This window comes from Cygnus olor, chromosome 23 (assembly GCF_009769625.2).
Source record: "Cygnus olor isolate bCygOlo1 chromosome 23, bCygOlo1.pri.v2, whole genome shotgun sequence".
NCBI classification, from domain to species: Eukaryota; Metazoa; Chordata; class Aves; order Anseriformes; family Anatidae; genus Cygnus; species Cygnus olor.
In genome coordinates this window covers 1171367-1187362 of record NC_049191.1, presented here as the reverse complement: position 1 = coordinate 1187362, position 15996 = coordinate 1171367, and the positions used below count along the sequence as shown (strand labels likewise).

Genomic DNA, 15996 nt, shown 5'->3' with positions numbered 1-15996 from the left:
GCCAGCAGGCTAGGCGGAGCGGGGGGGCGGGGGCGGGAGGGGGGGGGGCGCCTGGGCCGTACCATTATTGGGGGGGGGGCTCGCGGGACGAACCATCGCTGGAGAAGGGGGGGGAAAGCGCCGTCGGATGAACGGGCGGGGGGCAGGTGGGCGGGACGGAACCATTGTGGAGAGGGGAGGGGGGGAGGCAGGTGGGGATGAACCATGCGTGAAGGCGGGGGGGGGGGGGGGCCCGGTGCGGGACCCCCGGTGGGGGCGGGGGGGGCACGGCCAGGGCTCCGGGGCCGCTCTGCCCGGTCCCGGTGGGGCTGGCGGCGGGCCCAGGGTCCTGTATTGCCCGGGGCAGGCGCGCTGCGGGCGCGGGGGGGGCCGAGGCCGAAGCCCTGAGCCCCTGCGGCCCTGCCCGGGGCGGTGCTGGGCTCCCCGGCTGCTGCCCCCCGGGGAACCGGGGGCTCCGCGCTCCCCAGGGGCACCCCTGTCCTGAAGTCTCCCCGGTCCTGAAGCCCCTTGGGGTCCCCGCACTGTCCCCAGGACCCCACAGCCACCCCAGGGGCTCCCCGGTCCCAAAGCATCCCCAGCCCTGAAGCCCTTTGGGGTCCCCAAACAGTCCTCGGGGCCCCGCAGCCACCCCAGGGGCTCCCCGTCCTAAAGCCTCCCCAGCCCTGAAGCCCTTTGGGGGGCCCCACACGGTCCCCAGGACCTCACAGCCACCATCGGGGCGGACGGCAGAGGTGGCGTGCAGCTGGGTGGGCACGGCGGTGCATGGCATGTCCCCTGGGCCCGCGGGCCCTTTGCCTTCTGGGGGGCGATGTGTGCCTTCAGGTGCACCCCGAGTCTGTGCTGCTTCCCCCCCAGGTCCAGGCGGTGCCCGCCGGGGGGTGCAGAAGGAGTCTGCGGGGACCCACAGCACGGGGAGCAGAGCGGTGCCCCCCGCCGCGCCCCCGAGGCTGCTCGGGCCCTCAGGGCTGCTGCTGGTACTGGCCCTCGGTGGCGGTGAAGAAGTCCTCCAGCACGCTCTTCATGTAGTCAAAGGTGGGCCGCTCCTCGGGCCGCTCCTTCCAGCACTGCATCATGAGTTCGTACAGCTCCTCTGGGCAGTTGTCGGGCTGCGGCATGCGGTAGCCGCGCTCCAGGTTCTGGATCACCTCGGGGTTGGTCATCCCTGCGAGGACAAAGCGTGTGGCACTGAATTTGGGCCACCCCCTTGCTGCGGGAAGCCCCCTACATTAGCAAACCCCATGGAAAACCTTCCTCCCCCCCCCCCCAAACTCCAAACTCCCCCCTGATTTTTGGGCCCGGCTGGCCACGTGCGCTGGGAAGAGGTCGAAACCATCGCGGGCTGGCAGGGAGCGGGGCCAGGCGGAGCGTGTGTGCGTGCGGGAGTGCATGCACACACTCACACGTGTGCGCCTGCGTGCGTGTGCGAGCCCGTCCGCCCCGCAGCTGCTGGGAAATCCTGACCTGGATACGGGATCCGGCCGTAGGTGACAATCTCGGTGAGCAGGATGCCGAAGGACCAGACGTCCGACTTGATGGTGAACGTCCCGTAATTAATCGCCTCCGGCGCCGTCCACTTAATGGGGAATTTAGCCCCTGAAAAAAACAGCGGGAGGGGAAAAAATAAAGTGCTACGGCCGAGCTTTACACCCCTCTCTGTTTAACCTGATGTGACAGCCTCGAGTGAGCCTTTGTCCCTGCCGCAGGCCTGGGGACGGGCTGGGTTTGGTGGCTGCCACCCCCCGGCCCCCCATGCTCGGCTGCCCACGTATGCCGGCAGGGACCCCGCAGTGGGGCTGCACGCCTGTTCCTGCAGCAGCCACCAGATAGGGCTGTCAGCCCACCGAAAGCAGGGCTGGGTGGGCTTGTGGGCTCTGGCAGCCCCCTCCGGCTGGGGGGAGCGAGATGAGGGAGGAGATGGGGTGTGAGGGGTCCTGGCGGAGGACGGGGTTTCTTCCTCCAGCAGCCCCAGAGGGGATGCGCGTGGGGCCGCGACAGGCGCACCCTCGCGAGCCGTGTACTCGTTGTCCTCGATGAGGCGAGCCAGCCCGAAGTCGGCGATTTTGCAGCACAGGGTGTCCGACACGAGGATGTTGGCAGCCCGCAGGTCGCGGTGGATGTAGTTCTTGGCCTCGATGAAGGCCATGCCTTCGGCGATCTGCAGGTTGGATTAATCGCATTAATAGGAGGAGTGGGAAAGCCTCATCAGATGCCCCCCGTGGCTCCGTGCCCCCTGACCTGCGCAGCCATGTCCAGCAGCTTGTTGATGCTGAGCTTCACTCCCTCCGAGGTCTTGAGGAAATCCACCAGGCTGCCTGCAACGAAGGCGCAGGTCTCAGCGGCTGCCTCCCGCTGGCTGCCATCGTGGCAGCGGCTTTGACGGGGCACCGACCCCTTCAGTGCAATGTCCAGCATGAGACTGGGGGGCTCACAGCGCCCGGGAGGGGGGCAGGAGCAGAGGGGCAGGACACCACGCTGCCTGCAAGGTCCTTGCCCCCCCGGCTCCAAGCCAGCACAGTGCCATGGTGTGAAAGCTCAGCACAGGGAGGAAAAAGTCCCCCGGAACAGCTCAAAACACAAAAGCCAGCACCGACACGTGGTGCCCTGGTGGGTTTCCTGCACCTGCACTGATGGGGACGGCGGTGGGAGAGGAAAGGACCCCGGCTCCGCACGGCCCCGAGCCGCCCCTCTGGGTGCCAGCCCCACAGCGGGCAGCACCCTGGCGCCCTCACCCTTCTCCATGTACTCGGTGATGATGTAGATGGGCTCCTTCGTCACCACGGCGTACAGCCGCACCAGCCGCGGGTGCTGCAGGTTCTTCATGAGGTTGGCCTCCGCCAGGAAGGCGCTGGGCGACATGCTGCCCTGCTTCAGGTTCTTGATGGCCACCTTGGTGTGGCCGTTGTAGAAGCCTGCGGAGAGAAGGGGCACAGCGTGACGGGGAGAGGGAGGGTGACCGGCAGGGGAGGCAGGGCTGGGGGCTACGTCTGTCAATTCAGGGCATCCCAACCCAAAAGAACACAAGGAAGGTGTTTGGGCTGTAAAGGCTGGATGAAGCCTGGCCCCAGGGGCACTGGGAACAGCAAAGGCCAGCAAGGGACCCTCTGGCCCCAGGCTCTTGCAGCAGGGCCAGGCCATGTGGGGACAGTCACAGCCCCGTGTGTGCTCTGGCCACCTCCTTGGCAGAAGTCTGTAGCCACATTTTAACCCACCAGGCGGAGATTTTTACGTGTGGCTTTTAGCCACCGAGAGGAAAGGAAACTTGGTGCTGGGCTTTTAACCCTCCAAGCGGCTCCCAGCAGGGCAGCTGGCGGAGCCGGGCAGCGCTGCCACAGCCCAGCCCCTGCCAGGCACCCGGAGGGGATTTTTGGATGCTGCCAGCACCCATGGGAGCAAGGGCAGGGACCCCGCTCAGGGCCGGATGGAGGCAGCGGGGCAGCGCTGCGCCCTCCCCACCACGGCACCGGGACAGCAGGAGGAGCTTTTGTGGCTCAGCCCTAGCGTGCTGGAAGCCGCACGCAGCCACCGAGCCCTGGGTGCTCCCAGCGTGGCAGCAGCAGCCACCACGAGCTCTGCTTCCCCCGCAGAGCCACGCACGGTGCTTCTGTTCTGGTGCCAAGCCCCAGATGTACATAGGGCGAGTGGAGCCGAGGGCGCAGCCCCCGTGCACAAATGCCTGCAGCCACGTCCTGGCGGCGGGTGCCTGCCCGGGGAGCAGTGCAGGGGTTGGGATGGCTGCGGATGGGAGAAAGGGGAAGTTTGGGCTGCTCTGGTTTATCTTCTCTCGCTGCTGGTTTTCTCCCTTCTTCCAGAGCCCTTTGAAAAGCCCATGTCCCACAGCTGGGCAGGTGCCGGCTGCGCCGTGCGGGGCCCCGGTTTCCCCCTGCAGCCCCGGGCCTGTGCTGACGCCACCCGCAGCAGTGCCCTCGTGCAGGAGGAAGCGCCCCGCTTTCGCCCTGACTCACCCATCCAGACTTCTCCAAACTGCCCCGCTCCCAGCTTCTCCACCAGTTTCAGCGACTCCCGCGGCACCTCCCACTCGTCCTGCCACCACGGCTTCTGCGGCTTCTGGGTCCGGCAGGGCTTGCCGAGGCGGGTGCACAGCCCGTCCGAGCTGCCTGCGGCACAGGGGGAGGCAGAACCAGCATCAGCGTGCACAGGGTGCCTGGGTGTCCTGCTGGTCCTGACCCCCATCCCACCCCATCCCATCCCATCCCATCCCATCCCATCCCATCCCATCCCATCCCATCCCATCCCATCCCATCCCACCCCATCCCATCCCCATCCCCATCCCCATCCCCATCCCACCCCACCCCTCAGGCCAGCACATACGTGTGTAATACTCCACCAGCTCGTGCAGGCTGCTGAAGGTGACGCGGGGGGAGATGTAGTACCCCCCGTTGTCCATGTTGCGGATCTTGTAGTGCTTCACCGTCTCGCCCTGGTTCTGATCGAAGTCCCTCACTGACAGCGAGTAGGAGCCTGGGGAGGGGGGGCGCGGTGTGGGCACGGGCCCCCAGCACTCCTGGTGCACTTCCCGGCGCAGGAGGTGCCGGCGGGGCCGGTGGCACCGGTACCTTTGGAGGTCTCGCTCTCCCGGATGAGGAAGGAGCCGTGCGTGTTGCCCGAGGCCAGGAGCTGCCGCTCAGCATCCTTGCGGCTGAGGTTTTTGAAGAACCACCTGGGGACACAGGGCAGGGTGAGGGCTGGGGGGGGGGTGTGCAGGTCACATCCATCCCCCTGTGCTGAAGCCCTTGCGTCTTTCCCCTGTGCCGGCACAGCTCCGTGCCCGCACGGCTGCTCCCCGGCCCCTACTCACGGCTCGGGCTCCAGGCTGTTCACCATGGCCACGAAGTTGTAGGGGATCAAACCCTCCTGGCCCGTGGTGAGCGACTGCGCCCTCCACCACTCCCCGCTCCTGCAAGGACACGGCCACGTGAGTCCCCCCCCCACTGCCGGGACCACCGGTGGCACCGGGGCACCGACCGGGGGGGGACGTGGGGACACGGGGACCCCCTCAGCGCTCGCTCACTCTTCCAGGATGCGCAGCTTCTCGCCCTTCTGCAGCCCCAGGTCCCCGTCGTGGGTGGGCTCGTAGTCGTACAGGGCCACCACCAGCTTGTCTGGGGGAACAGGGGCAGGGTGGAGGCGGCGATGGGGGCAACCGCAGACACCCCCCCTCCGCGGCCAGGCCTTACCTTGCAGGGGGGAGCACGGCGGAGACGTGGCCTCGTAGGACACCAGGGGATCGCGCACCTCGGAGCCATTGCGGATCAGCTGCTGTGCAGGGACAGGGGGGGCCCGTCAGCGCAGCCCCCCTCAGAGCCCCACGCCACCCATGGGGGTTTTTTTGGCCGCTCTCCCCCCCCCCTCACCTGGCGCTTGCTGTCGGGGTCGATGGGGTAGTTGCAGTGCTCGCAGATGTCGATGTTCTCGATCCAGTCGTCGTCGTAGTCCGAGCTGCAGCAGCAGCCCATGGTGGCTGCACGGGGCGCGGGGCAGTGAGCGCAGCCGTCACCCCCCCAGCCCCTCCAGCCCCATCTTTGCACCCACCCACCCCAGCCCCGCACCCATCCGTCCCACCGCCCACATCACTGGGCCCTTCCTGCACGCCCCTGAGGGCATCCCCCAGCTCTGTCCCCAGCCCTGTTTCCTCCTGGTGCTGTTCTGGCTTTGGTAAGCACGGAGGGCGATTACTCTCGAGACACCCCCACCTCGAGCACCAGCCCCAGTGCCCTGTGTGGGCAGAGGGGGCCTTCGTGTCACTTTTGCCTTCCTGCAAAAGCCGGCGGAGCCCGGCACTGCGTCACATGGAAATGGCAGCCCACAGCCCTGGAAAAAGCTCTTCTGCAGAATCCCCCACACCCACGCTGCCAGGATCTGCCCCCCTCCCAGGTCTAGCCCCAAACCCATTTCCCCAGGCTCTGCCGGGGAACTCGGGGGCTTCGGGGGCCCCGTGCGGTTTCTGCAGGCGCCAAGCTCTCGGAGCCTCTGCCAGGAGCCACCCAGGTGTCCCTGCCCAGGAACCAGTGGCTGCTTTTACAGGCGCTGGGGGGGAGAGCTCTGGCCTGCGGGCAGGCGGTGCAGCAGTGGGGATCCCCAGGGATGGCTGAGCCCAGAGCTGCCTGGCTGGGGGCGATGACCACCAGCGCTGCCGTCACTTTTTCCTCCTCGGTTTCCCAGCTGGGAGTCACAGCACAGCTGTATTTTCACAGGCACTCATTAAAATCTGGGGTGCTGCTGGGGAGGGCAGCGCTGCAGCTGTGCACGGTGCTTCCAAGGGGCACGCGCCCACCGTGCAGCTGGGGACACAAGGAATGTCCTCTGTCAGGACAAGGAAGGCCCTGAAGGGGTCCCTGGGGGGGTGGCTCGGTGTCCCCTGGGTGCCACCAGCCCCAGCCACCGGAGCCAGCTGCCACCGGGAGAGGCACAGCCCCGTGTTCGGAGACCGGGAGCACCCTGTGCTCACCTCCCCATGGCGGGGGCAGCAGGACAGGGGCAGTGCCACCCGCTTGCCATGCCTGGGGGGACACAGGGGACATCGTCGCCATCGCCACGGTGCTACCTTGGGGTGCCCACCACCACGGTGGCTGATGGGAGCCGGAGACGAGTGATTGTGGCAAGGAGAGGGTGGACGAGCGAGCCCACCCGCACAGTGTCTGGGGCCTAGAAGCCGCCCTGGTGCCTTCGGCTTCCGCCGCCGCCTCTTTGGGAGCGCTCTCACAGAAGCTCGGCCGCCCGCAGGGTCTGGGTCATGCAGGGCACGGGCAAGGCCCCGGCGATGCCCCAGGACACAGTCCGGACCCGGACCCGAGCCTGAGCCTGGCCCCATGGAAGAAAAGCCCCCACGCTCCCAACCTGCACGTAGCACTTCAAACGCCCATCTACCGAAGGCGAGTGGGGCCGGGAGGTGTTTTTTCCTTTCTGCAAGAAGCCGGGGTTCAGAGGGAGGTGCTGCTATCGTCGTTTTTTTTTTCTTATGTGCTCAAGCCACAGCGTAATTTCCACCGAGCAACCGTTTCACCTGCTCGGCGCGAGGGCTGTGCCGCATCTCGGGGCGTTTGAAGTCAGGTTTTGTGCCTGCATCTGTGCAAACGAATTTCTGCTGCGAAGGTTGCTCGAGAGCGCTGTGGCGGTGCCCCTGCCCTGTGCCTCGCCGTGTCCCCCGGTGCGTGGCTGCGTGTGCACGGGGCTACACGAGCAGCCCCCGGCCTCCTCCTGCCTGTGCTGGCCCTTCCGCGTGTGCCTGTCCGGCCAGGGCTGGCTGCTTTGGTCACGAGCGTGGGCGGGCGCCAGCAGGGCTGAGGCTGGGCTGGCCCCGAAGCTGGGTGTCCCCAAGTCATCTGTGACCCAGCTGGATGCTGGCCCCGTGCCTCGCTGAGCGCGGGGAGCTGGCCCCGACGCACCATCACGGCGGGCAAGGAGGCGTTTGATCCAAAACAGCACCGAAACCGGACACATCACTGCCTGAAACTGTCCTTAATGGGGCCATGATGGACCGGGACTAACCCGCTGCTCTTCCCGCAGCTGGGCGGACAGGGCCTGGCGCTGGGGACAAGTCGCTCGTTTTGCCCCGTAGATGGGGGCTCGGGGCCAGCACTCCCAGGGGGCAGCGCTCGCATCCCGGGTGGGCACAGGGCAGCGGGGCGGCCGCTGTCACCCTGGCTGGGTGGCTGCAGCAGGACGGGGAACACGGGGCTGCTCCCCGTGTCCCCTCCTGACCCCCTGGGGAACCAGTGCTCCCAGCCCCGCAGTGGTGAGCCCCCATTAACACCCCTCCACGGGACCACGTTGGAGGGCGCAACACCCCCTGCTCCAGGCACCCCGCGGGTCCCAGCGCCCATCCAGGGGCGCAGACCCCTGCCCCGGCCCCCATTACCTGTTGGCAGCAAGGTGAGGACCAGCCGCTCTCAGACTCCCATGGCCGGGCAGCAGCAGTGACGGCACCGTCCCCGCTCACGTCCTCCCCATCACCAGCGGGCACGCGGTGACCGGCTGGCAGCGCAGCCACGACCCCGCACGCGGGCGCGCGCTCCCTGCTGCTGCCGCCGCCGCTGCTCGCTCTTGCTCGCTGCCTGCCCTGGTTTCCTGCCTCATGAGCAAACTCTAGAGAAGCTGGTTCGCAGCTCGCACACAACCGCAAAGAGCTAGTGACAAACCCTGAAGCTTCCTGCCAGCCCCAGCTGGGCTGCGCGCGGGGGGTCCCTGCTCCGGGCGCCCCCAGCCCCAGGTGGGCGAGGGGACACGGAGGGACACGGAGCCGTTTGGTCAGGGGGAGCGGGGTCCCACGAGCTGGGCATTGTCAGTGTGGTGCCAGCAACGGCTGGGATTTTGTCACCCACTGCCCAGACGGCCCAGGCTGCGTGAGCCCCCCCCCCCCGTCCCCTCTGCAGCCCCCTCCCCAGTGCTCGGTGCCTGCAGGCTCAGCGCTGGCTTGGGCCGTGCTGGACCCCGTGTGGGCTGTGTGACACCGCTCGCACCCGCAGCCCCCGCTTTGGCTGTCACCACTGCATCACCCAAGGCCTCAGCACCCCGAGAGCCATGGTGCCGGCCAGGCTGGGGACAAAGCCGAGGGGACACCTCGTGCCCAGGCTGTGCCACGCTACCAGCCCTGGGTTTTTGGAAACAGCTCAGAGCAGAGCAACCACAAAGCTATTGTCTTGGCTTCTGCGATCAGACATGAAGCCGCAGGTACCTGCCGGCTGCTCTGCGGAGGCATGGGCAGGAAGCCCAGCCTGTGCTGGGGGGGAGCTGCGTCAGCGGGGGGAGCACTGCGGTGGCAGCACCAAACGCAGCACCCACCCTCAGGGACATTTCCCAGGGGCAGCCGAGCCCCATTGTGCTCGCCAAAACCAGGGGTGCCCCAGGCAAGGGCTGGTGTGCCGCAGCCTCGGGGGGCATGTGCAGCTCTCCCCGTGTCCTGCTGCTACCCCAGGAAGGGGAAGCAGCACCCAAAAAGGTCCCTGAGGCACCCCCCATCTTCCCTGCGCCATCCCGCGTCTCCCCTGACACTGCTTGCGAAAAGCATTCTGTGAAAGTCGCACCCCAGCTGTGACAACTTCTCCTGCAAAGGGTTTGGCATGGATGGAGGAAGGGAACAAGCAAAAGCAAAGCCCTCCAGCCCAGCCAGCACCACCCAGGGCCCCTCTCCTACACTAGGGGCTGGGGTTGGGGCAGGACAGGGTCGTGGGGGCCCTGAGCGCAGCCCCCAGCACCTCCTGGCCTCAAGACCCAGCTGCTGGCCCACAAGCAGCCCGGTGACGAGCATTTCCTGCGGTGGCACAGCCCCAGCACCCATCGCAGCTGGTGCCTGGGGAGGGGCTGGCAGCGGGGTGCCCGGAGCAGAGCCCCATCCCTCCGGCATGGGGTGAGAAAAGTGGTGAGAAGCCCCCCAGCCTGTGGGACAGCACTGGGAGCACGGCCCCTCCGGCCACCCCACCGCAAAGGGCCGGGAGCCACATCTGGAGGCGCAGGCAGGCGCCTGGGTGCACACAACAGAAACCACTGGCTCTTACCACCGCCTCCTTTTATTCCTCCTCAAAGAGCTGCCCCCACATCGTTCACCTTGCTGACCCCGACATCCCCAGGGACAGGGCTGCGGGTGCCCCAGGACACCCTGTGTCCCACGGGGACAGTGGCATTTCCCACAGCACTGAGCACCTCCTGCAAGAGGGAGCTCAGCCCCAGCCCTGCCATCCCCACGGTGCTTCAGGAGGCACCCGCGAGCCCCACCGAGCCTGGGTGCACCCATGGGTGCCCGCGGGGCCCCGCCACGCTCAGCAGAGGGAGAACCGCCGGGAGTTGATGTTCATGCGGGTGACGCCGATGTGCTTCAGCGGCATGGAGAGCAGGAAGGCGGCCTTGGGTGGGATGTTGCAGAGCAGGTCCGAGTCCTCCTCGCAGCCCTCGAGGCCGAAGGTGGCGTCGTCCAGCATCTCCTTGTGCTGGTGGCAGGCCTGCTCCACCTTCAGCCGGTGCAGCTGCGCCCGCAGGCGCATCAGCTGCTGCGCCAGGCGCTGGTCCGCAGCCTGCAGCTCCTGCTGCGGGGACACGGGGCCGTCAGCACCGCAGCCCCCATGGGGCTCAGCCATGGGGCACGGCCGGAGGGGGCTCAGCAGGGTGCTGGGGTGGCGGGGCTGGGGCTTGGCCGGGGCACAGACCCACTGGGCACTGGGAACGTGTGGTCCCGGGGTCAGCGCGGAGCCCACGCACAGAGCCCCGGGCTGGCGCGGGGGTGCACACACACACACACACACAGCCTGGGGGGGCTCAGGAAGGTTTGTGCCCACACGGCTGCTGCCTCTGCTGCACCAGCGAAGGTCACGCAGCCGTGCCCCAGCAGGGAAGCAGGAGGGGGTGGCAAGCGCGGGGCCATGACTCAGAGAACTGGGCAGGGGAGATGGGCAGAGCCCCAAGCACCTGGCAAAAATCCACATCCAGCAGCCGTCCTGGCAAAGAAGGGGCGAAGCTGGGGGCTGCGGCTGGAGCCGCCGTTATCCCCTCGCCCTCCCCCTCCTATGCCAGGGCTGGGCACGACCCCGTGCACCCCACGTCCCCCCAGCTGCTACTCACCAGCTCCGTCCTGAGCCACTCCAGAGCCGCCCCCACGGTGGGGAAGCCGCAGACGCCGCCATCCCGCTCGCCCCTGGGGTGCCCCGGGGTCCCCTCCGCCCCGCTGGGGGCCCGGCTGCCCCAGGGCTGCCCCCGCACCCTGGCCTCCCACTCGAGGTAGGAAGGGCGCCGCGTCTGCAGCTTCAGCTTGGCCGTCAGCGCCTTGAGGCCCGCCAGGCTCTCCTCGCCCATGGGTGGCTCCTCGGCGCCCAGCTCGCTGAAGCTCAGCTGCCCCAGGGCCATGGCTCAGCCTCCGGGGGGGGGGCACCGGCCCCAGCCCCAGAAGGCGCCCAGCCGCTGCCCTTTATCCACCCCCGGAGCTGGAGCTGGAACGCCCGGGGACACCAGGATGATGATAACGGGCAGGAACTTTGCCGAGCCAGAGTGCAAAGAGGTGGGTGTGCTTCGTATTTTATTTTTATTTTTTCCTTTTCGGGTCCAGCATCATCGCCTCCGGCTGGGAGGAGGCTCCCCGAGCTGCGGGCCGAGGACTCAGCCCGGTTATCGGCACGGGCTGACCCCGGCTTCCCGGCCCGGGCTGGGCGCGGGGGGGGGGAGGTTGCTAAAAAAAGGGGAAAGGAAGGAAAACGAGCGGCTCCGCGTGCAGCGGGAGGGGGGGGGGGGGGGCGCGGGGCTGAGCTGCGGTGGGCGCCCGGCTCCTGGCACAGCTGGGCACCGCTGGGCACCGCTGGGGGGCCCTTAAGGTGGGACCCTCGGGGGGGTACAGCGATCCCGGCCCCCCCGGGGCAGCATTCGGCCGTTCCCCGCCCCCCCCTTTTTCTCCCTCCCGGGGCCTTGGGAGCGCTGCCCGGCCCCTCAGACCCCCCCCCCCCCCCCGCCTTGGGGCCACCTTAAACCCGCCGCCCCCCCCCGCCCAGCCCTGCGCGCAGCGGCTCCGTTCCTGCGCTGCGCGGCCCCGCGCCCTCCGCGCCCCCGGCCCCCGGGGCTGTGAGGGCACCCCCAGCCCCCCCATTTCCCCCCTCCCATGCACCCCGAGGTCCCTGCTGGCACCCTGATGTGCCCCGCTCGCAGCCTGAGCTCCCCGGCTGCTGCCCCGTTCCCCCCCGCCCGGTCGCCCCCCGCTGCCCCCTGCTCGCCCCCCGCTGCCCCCCGCTCGCCCCCCGCCACAGAGGGCCGCGGACCGGAGCAGGTAAGCCCGGGGGGGCCGTGACGGGCACCGCTGCGAGCCGCTCACCGCCCCCTCCTCCTCCTCTTCCTCCCCCCTTCTTCCTCCTCCTCCTCCTCCTCCTCCTCCCCGCCCGGCAGCGCCCTGCAGCCGCCCCCGCCCCGTGCCGCGGGGAGCCGGGGGGGCCCCAGGACCCCGCACCGCCGCCAGCCGCCCCAAATCCCCCCCCTGCAGCCGGTACCGGCGCTGCTGGAGTGCCTGCAGGCTGCTCAGCCCCTCGGCCCCGTGCCTCAGTTTCCCCACCTGCGGTGACAGCACTGCGGGGAGGAAACGAGCGAGGCTCCCCGCGGGGAGGAAGCTGCACAGGCTGTAGGTGACAAGCAGAGGCTGACGGGCCCAGCGTGGCTCGGGGAGGGAAGAAGAGGGGGGTTTCCAGGCCTTGCTGCGCCGCTCACGATTTCCCCTTTCTCCCTCCAGCCCTGCCGGAGGCAGCCGCAGCGGGACCTGGAGCCCAGCCGCCGCCATGGAGTTCTCCGAGCTGATCAAGACGGCGACGGTGGAGAGCGTGCTGCTGTCGTGCGTGGGGCTGCCGCCGGTGAGGGGCACGCTGTGCATCACCAGCCACCACCTGCTCCTCTCCTCCTGCCCCGGGGGGGACGGCCAGCCCGGCACCGTGGAGCTCTGGCTGCTCATCCGCAACGTGGACGCCGTGGAGAAGAGGTGGGTGCCCCCCGCTGCCGGCCCCGAGACCCCCTTCGTGGCGTCACCCCATGTCGGCGGGGGGAAATTCCACCCCTGCTGCCCTCCCAGCGGCTGCGGCCGCGGAGCCTCTTCCCTCCTCTTCCCCACGGCCCACGCTGGGGATGCTTGCAGCGCCGGGCATTGACCTCTTCTTCTCCTCCATGCCTCAGAGTGCAGAATTTAGGCTGGTACCAGCCCCCTCGGACTAACGACTCCCCACGAGACACCAGGTTTGGCTTTTAGCGCTCTCGGCTCTGCTAAACCCGCCCAGCAGCGCCCGGCTTTGTGCTAACCACAGCGGCTCCGCGGGGCAGGGGCAGCTGCTCTGAGGAGGGGAGATGATGGAAATCGCACCTCCAGGCACACGTGCAACCGGTGCCGGATGAGAACCAACGGGATCCCGGTCACCTCGGCACAGCGCTTTGCCCTGCTCCATCCTCCCGGGGAGCGGGGGCAGCTCCCTGCTGCTGTCTGTCTGTGTGCGCAGCCCCCTCCTGCCCACGCAACCCCGCTGCCAGCCCTGACCCCGCTGCCTTCCCCAGGCTCGCCGGCTCCTCCGGCACCATCACGCTGCGGTGCAAAGACCTGAAGGTGCTGCAGCTGGAGATCCCAGGCATGGAGGAGTGCCTGAACATCGCCAGCTCCATCGAGGTGAGCCCTGGGCCGGAGCCGCTCCGGGCTGCAAAGGGTTGGCAGGAGAAGGTGGCTGCCTGCAGTGTTTGCTCTGGGTCCGTCATTAACGTGGGTAAACACTCAGCTCCTGGTCTGTGTTTGCACGGGCACTTTGTGATGCCAGCCCTTGCTTGCAGCTGGGACGTGGCCACAAGGAGGGAACAGGGATGGGGGCTGCAGGGGGGGGGCGGTGGGGACGTTCCCAGATGTCCCCATGTGCCCCAGCTCCAATCTTCGCTCTGCTCCAGGCCCTCTCCTCGGTGGACTCCGTGATGATGATGTACCCGTTCTTCTACAGACCCCAGGACCTGCGGCTCGAGGAGGGGTGGCACCTCTTCCCCCTCGAGCAATACTTCCAGCAAATTGCTGCGCAGGTGAGGCGGGGGGGGGAGACCCAGCTGGCGGGGGGGGGAGAAGCGACTCCCCCAACCCACACCCTGCTGCCCCCATCCCGCTTCTCCCCCAGACGAGCCAGTGGCGGCTGAGCGACTTGAACAGGGATTTCACCACCTGCCCCACGTACCCTGCGGACGTCATCGTGCCGGCGGCCGTGAGCGATGACACCTTGCGGAGGGCGGCCCGATTCCGGCAGGGCGGGCGCTTCCCCGTCCTCAGCTATTACCACCCCAGGAACGGGACCGTGAGTCCGTCTCCCCAGCCCTCTCCCACCGCCATCCCGCCCCGCCGTGCCCCGGCTCCGGCTGCCCGTAGCCCCTCGCCCTGCAGGTGATGCTCCGCAGCAGCCAGCCGCTGACGGGCCCCAACCGAAAGCGCTGCCCCGAGGACGAGGTGCTGCTGGGGACGGTCCTGGACGAGGGGGAGCGGGGCTTCATCATCGACACACGGTCGGCCCAGGCGGCGAAGCAGGCGCGGATGACGGGGGGGGGCACGGAGCCCAAGTCCTCCTACCCGCAGTGGAAGCGGCTGCACCGGCCCCTGGAGCGGTGAGGGGCTGTGCCGAAGCCTGGCTCCTGTAACTGGGGCGATTGCGCTGCCCTGCAGCCAGCACAGCAGCCCCAGCCCCCCAAAACCAGACCCCCCCCAAGCCCCTCACCCCGTTTTCCTTCCCGCCCAGAGGCCGCCCGCTGCAGGAGAGCTTCATTAAGCTGGTGGAAGCCTGCAACGACGCCTCGCTCAGCATGGACCGCTGGCTGAGCCGGCTGGAGAGCTGCCGCTGGCTGAGCCACGTCAAGGCGGCCCTGAGCACGGCCTGCCTGGCCGCACAGTGCCTCGACAGGTAGGGCTGCTGCCACCCCACGGCCCCTCGCTGCGGCCAAAGCACCGTGGCACCAACCACGGGCACGGCCAGCAGCGCCCCAACCACCCGTGCTTGCCTGCAGGGAAGAGGCCAGCGTGCTGGTGCACGGCGCGGAGGGCACGGACACAACGCTGCTGGTGACGGCGTTGGCGCAGGTGATCCTGGACCCGGGCTGCCGCACGGTGGTGGGCTTCCAGGGGCTGCTGGAGCGGGAGTGGATCGAGGTGAGAGCGGCAGAAGTGAGGGGTGGGGGCCCCCAGCCTGTCTGGGCACTGCTGGTCGCCTTCACCCCTGTTATCTCCCCCACTTTTTCGGGGTCCCGCAGGCCGGCCACCCCTTCCACCACCGCTGCGCCCGCTCTGCCTACTCCCACGCCCGGCTGAAGCAGGAGGCGCCGCTGTTCCTCCTCTTCCTCGACTGCGTGTGGCAGCTGAGCCGCCAGTTCCCCTTCTCCCTGGAGTTCGGCGAGAGCCTCCTCCTCGCCCTCTTCGACAACGCCTACGCCTCCGACTACGGCACCTTCCTCTGCAACAACGAGAAGGAGAGGCGAGTGCTGGGAGGTGGGGATGGCAGCGCCCCGTAGGAGCAGTGCCACGGCCACCTCCCTGTCCCTGGGCAGGGCCAAACCCTCACGGTAACAACTGGGGTCAGCCCCAGCCCCGCGGCCCCAGGGACTGAGACGCTTCTCAACGCTCCCGTAGGTGCCTGTGTAAAGTGAAGGAGAACACGCACTCCCTCTGGGCCTGGCTGAACCAGCCCGAGGAGAAGAAGAAGTACCTGAACCCCCTCTACTCGCACAACCCGCTGGTCATCTGGCCCTCCGTGGAGCCCCAGAGCATCCAGCTGTGGCAGGGTGAGCTGGGGCCAGCCCTCAGGCAGCTGCCTTTTTCCAAACCCAAGGCCGGAGCCGTGCTCGCTCGCAGACACCACCTCAGCTGGGTCGCATGCGGTGGCTTAGGGAAAGCTGCTCTGCTTTTCCCTCACGTGACACACAACCCCTTGTCTCCTAGGCTTATTCTTCCGATGGATCCGTCCCTCCCAGTACCTAGATGAGGCCCGGGCAGAGATGCAGCGGTTGGTGGAGGGCAACGAGGCGCCTGCCAAGGAGAGCGCAGGGAGCAGGCTGAGCCGGTCGCTCTCTGACCCCGCTGCTCGGACGGAGAACGAAAGATGAGCAGCAGCACGGGCACTTCGGTCCTGGCAATCACATCCCGCTCACCCCATCACCATGGGCTGAGGGGTCAAGGCGATGCAGCAGTTTTCCACGGGACGTGTGCAGGACACGCGGCCTGTGGAGCCCAGGGAAGCCTGCGCGTACCAGGAAGGTGGAGGACATCCCAGGGAGAGGGGGGACAGATGCACTTGAGCAGCCTCTCAGCCACGCAGACTGAACGTGGCGCAGTAAAGTGGTCTCTCGCAGTCTGCTCCTGCGTTGTGTGGTGTTCCTCGGGCAGGAGCTGGGCAGCGCAGGGCTCTGCAGCGCCAGGAGCAGCCCTGCTCCCTCAGGCAGGTTCCTGCTCTGTTCCCCAGGGGGATCGCAGCAGCTCTCGGACCTGGACCACCCGTGGAGTAGAGGGCAGGAGGCCGACGT

General features: G+C 68.3%; 3 protein-coding genes across 11 annotated transcripts; 1 reads left to right on the top strand and 2 right to left on the bottom strand.

Moving 5' to 3' along the window:
• Positions 1 to 189: 189 nt before the first annotated feature.
• Positions 190 to 8114, bottom strand: LCK (LCK proto-oncogene, Src family tyrosine kinase). Of its 2 annotated transcripts, none has more exons than XM_040535399.1 (13): positions 7877 to 8114; positions 5373 to 5479; positions 5196 to 5274; positions 5030 to 5120; positions 4817 to 4915; positions 4575 to 4678; positions 4330 to 4479; positions 3963 to 4115; positions 2730 to 2909; positions 2236 to 2312; positions 2002 to 2155; positions 1462 to 1593; positions 190 to 1162 (listed from the first exon to the last, which is right to left on the bottom strand). In XM_040535399.1, the coding sequence occupies exons 2-13, from the start codon at positions 5472 to 5474 to the stop codon at positions 960 to 962; spliced, it is 1524 nt and encodes a 507-aa protein (XP_040391333.1). In that variant the 5' UTR covers positions 5475 to 5479; positions 7877 to 8114; the 3' UTR covers positions 190 to 959. The 2 variants fall into 2 exon arrangements, with proteins under 2 accessions (XP_040391333.1, XP_040391332.1); XM_040535398.1 differs by having other exon boundaries at positions 191 to 1162; positions 5196 to 5277.
• A 1394-nt stretch (positions 8115 to 9508) lies between these two features.
• FAM167B (family with sequence similarity 167 member B) lies at positions 9509 to 11047 on the bottom strand. Its single transcript, XM_040535414.1, has 2 exons — positions 10570 to 11047; positions 9509 to 10037 (listed from the first exon to the last, which is right to left on the bottom strand). The coding sequence occupies exons 1-2, from the start codon at positions 10849 to 10851 to the stop codon at positions 9774 to 9776; spliced, it is 546 nt and encodes a 181-aa protein (XP_040391348.1). The 5' UTR covers positions 10852 to 11047; the 3' UTR covers positions 9509 to 9773.
• Positions 10805 to 15824, top strand: LOC121059042 (myotubularin-related protein 9-like). 8 transcript variants are annotated; one of them, XM_040535392.1, is made up of 12 exons: positions 10805 to 11002; positions 12212 to 12454; positions 12646 to 12705; positions 13018 to 13126; positions 13396 to 13521; positions 13614 to 13787; positions 13874 to 14091; positions 14223 to 14384; positions 14488 to 14629; positions 14731 to 14951; positions 15107 to 15258; positions 15416 to 15824. In XM_040535392.1, the coding sequence occupies exons 2-12, from the start codon at positions 12258 to 12260 to the stop codon at positions 15577 to 15579; spliced, it is 1725 nt and encodes a 574-aa protein (XP_040391326.1). In that variant the 5' UTR covers positions 10805 to 11002; positions 12212 to 12257; the 3' UTR covers positions 15580 to 15824. The 8 variants fall into 8 exon arrangements, with proteins under 8 accessions (XP_040391326.1, XP_040391324.1, XP_040391329.1 ...); XM_040535390.1 differs by lacking the exon at positions 10805 to 11002 and adding an exon at positions 11198 to 11312; XM_040535391.1 differs by lacking the exon at positions 10805 to 11002 and adding an exon at positions 11488 to 11758.
• Positions 15825 to 15996: the final 172 nt, after the last annotated feature.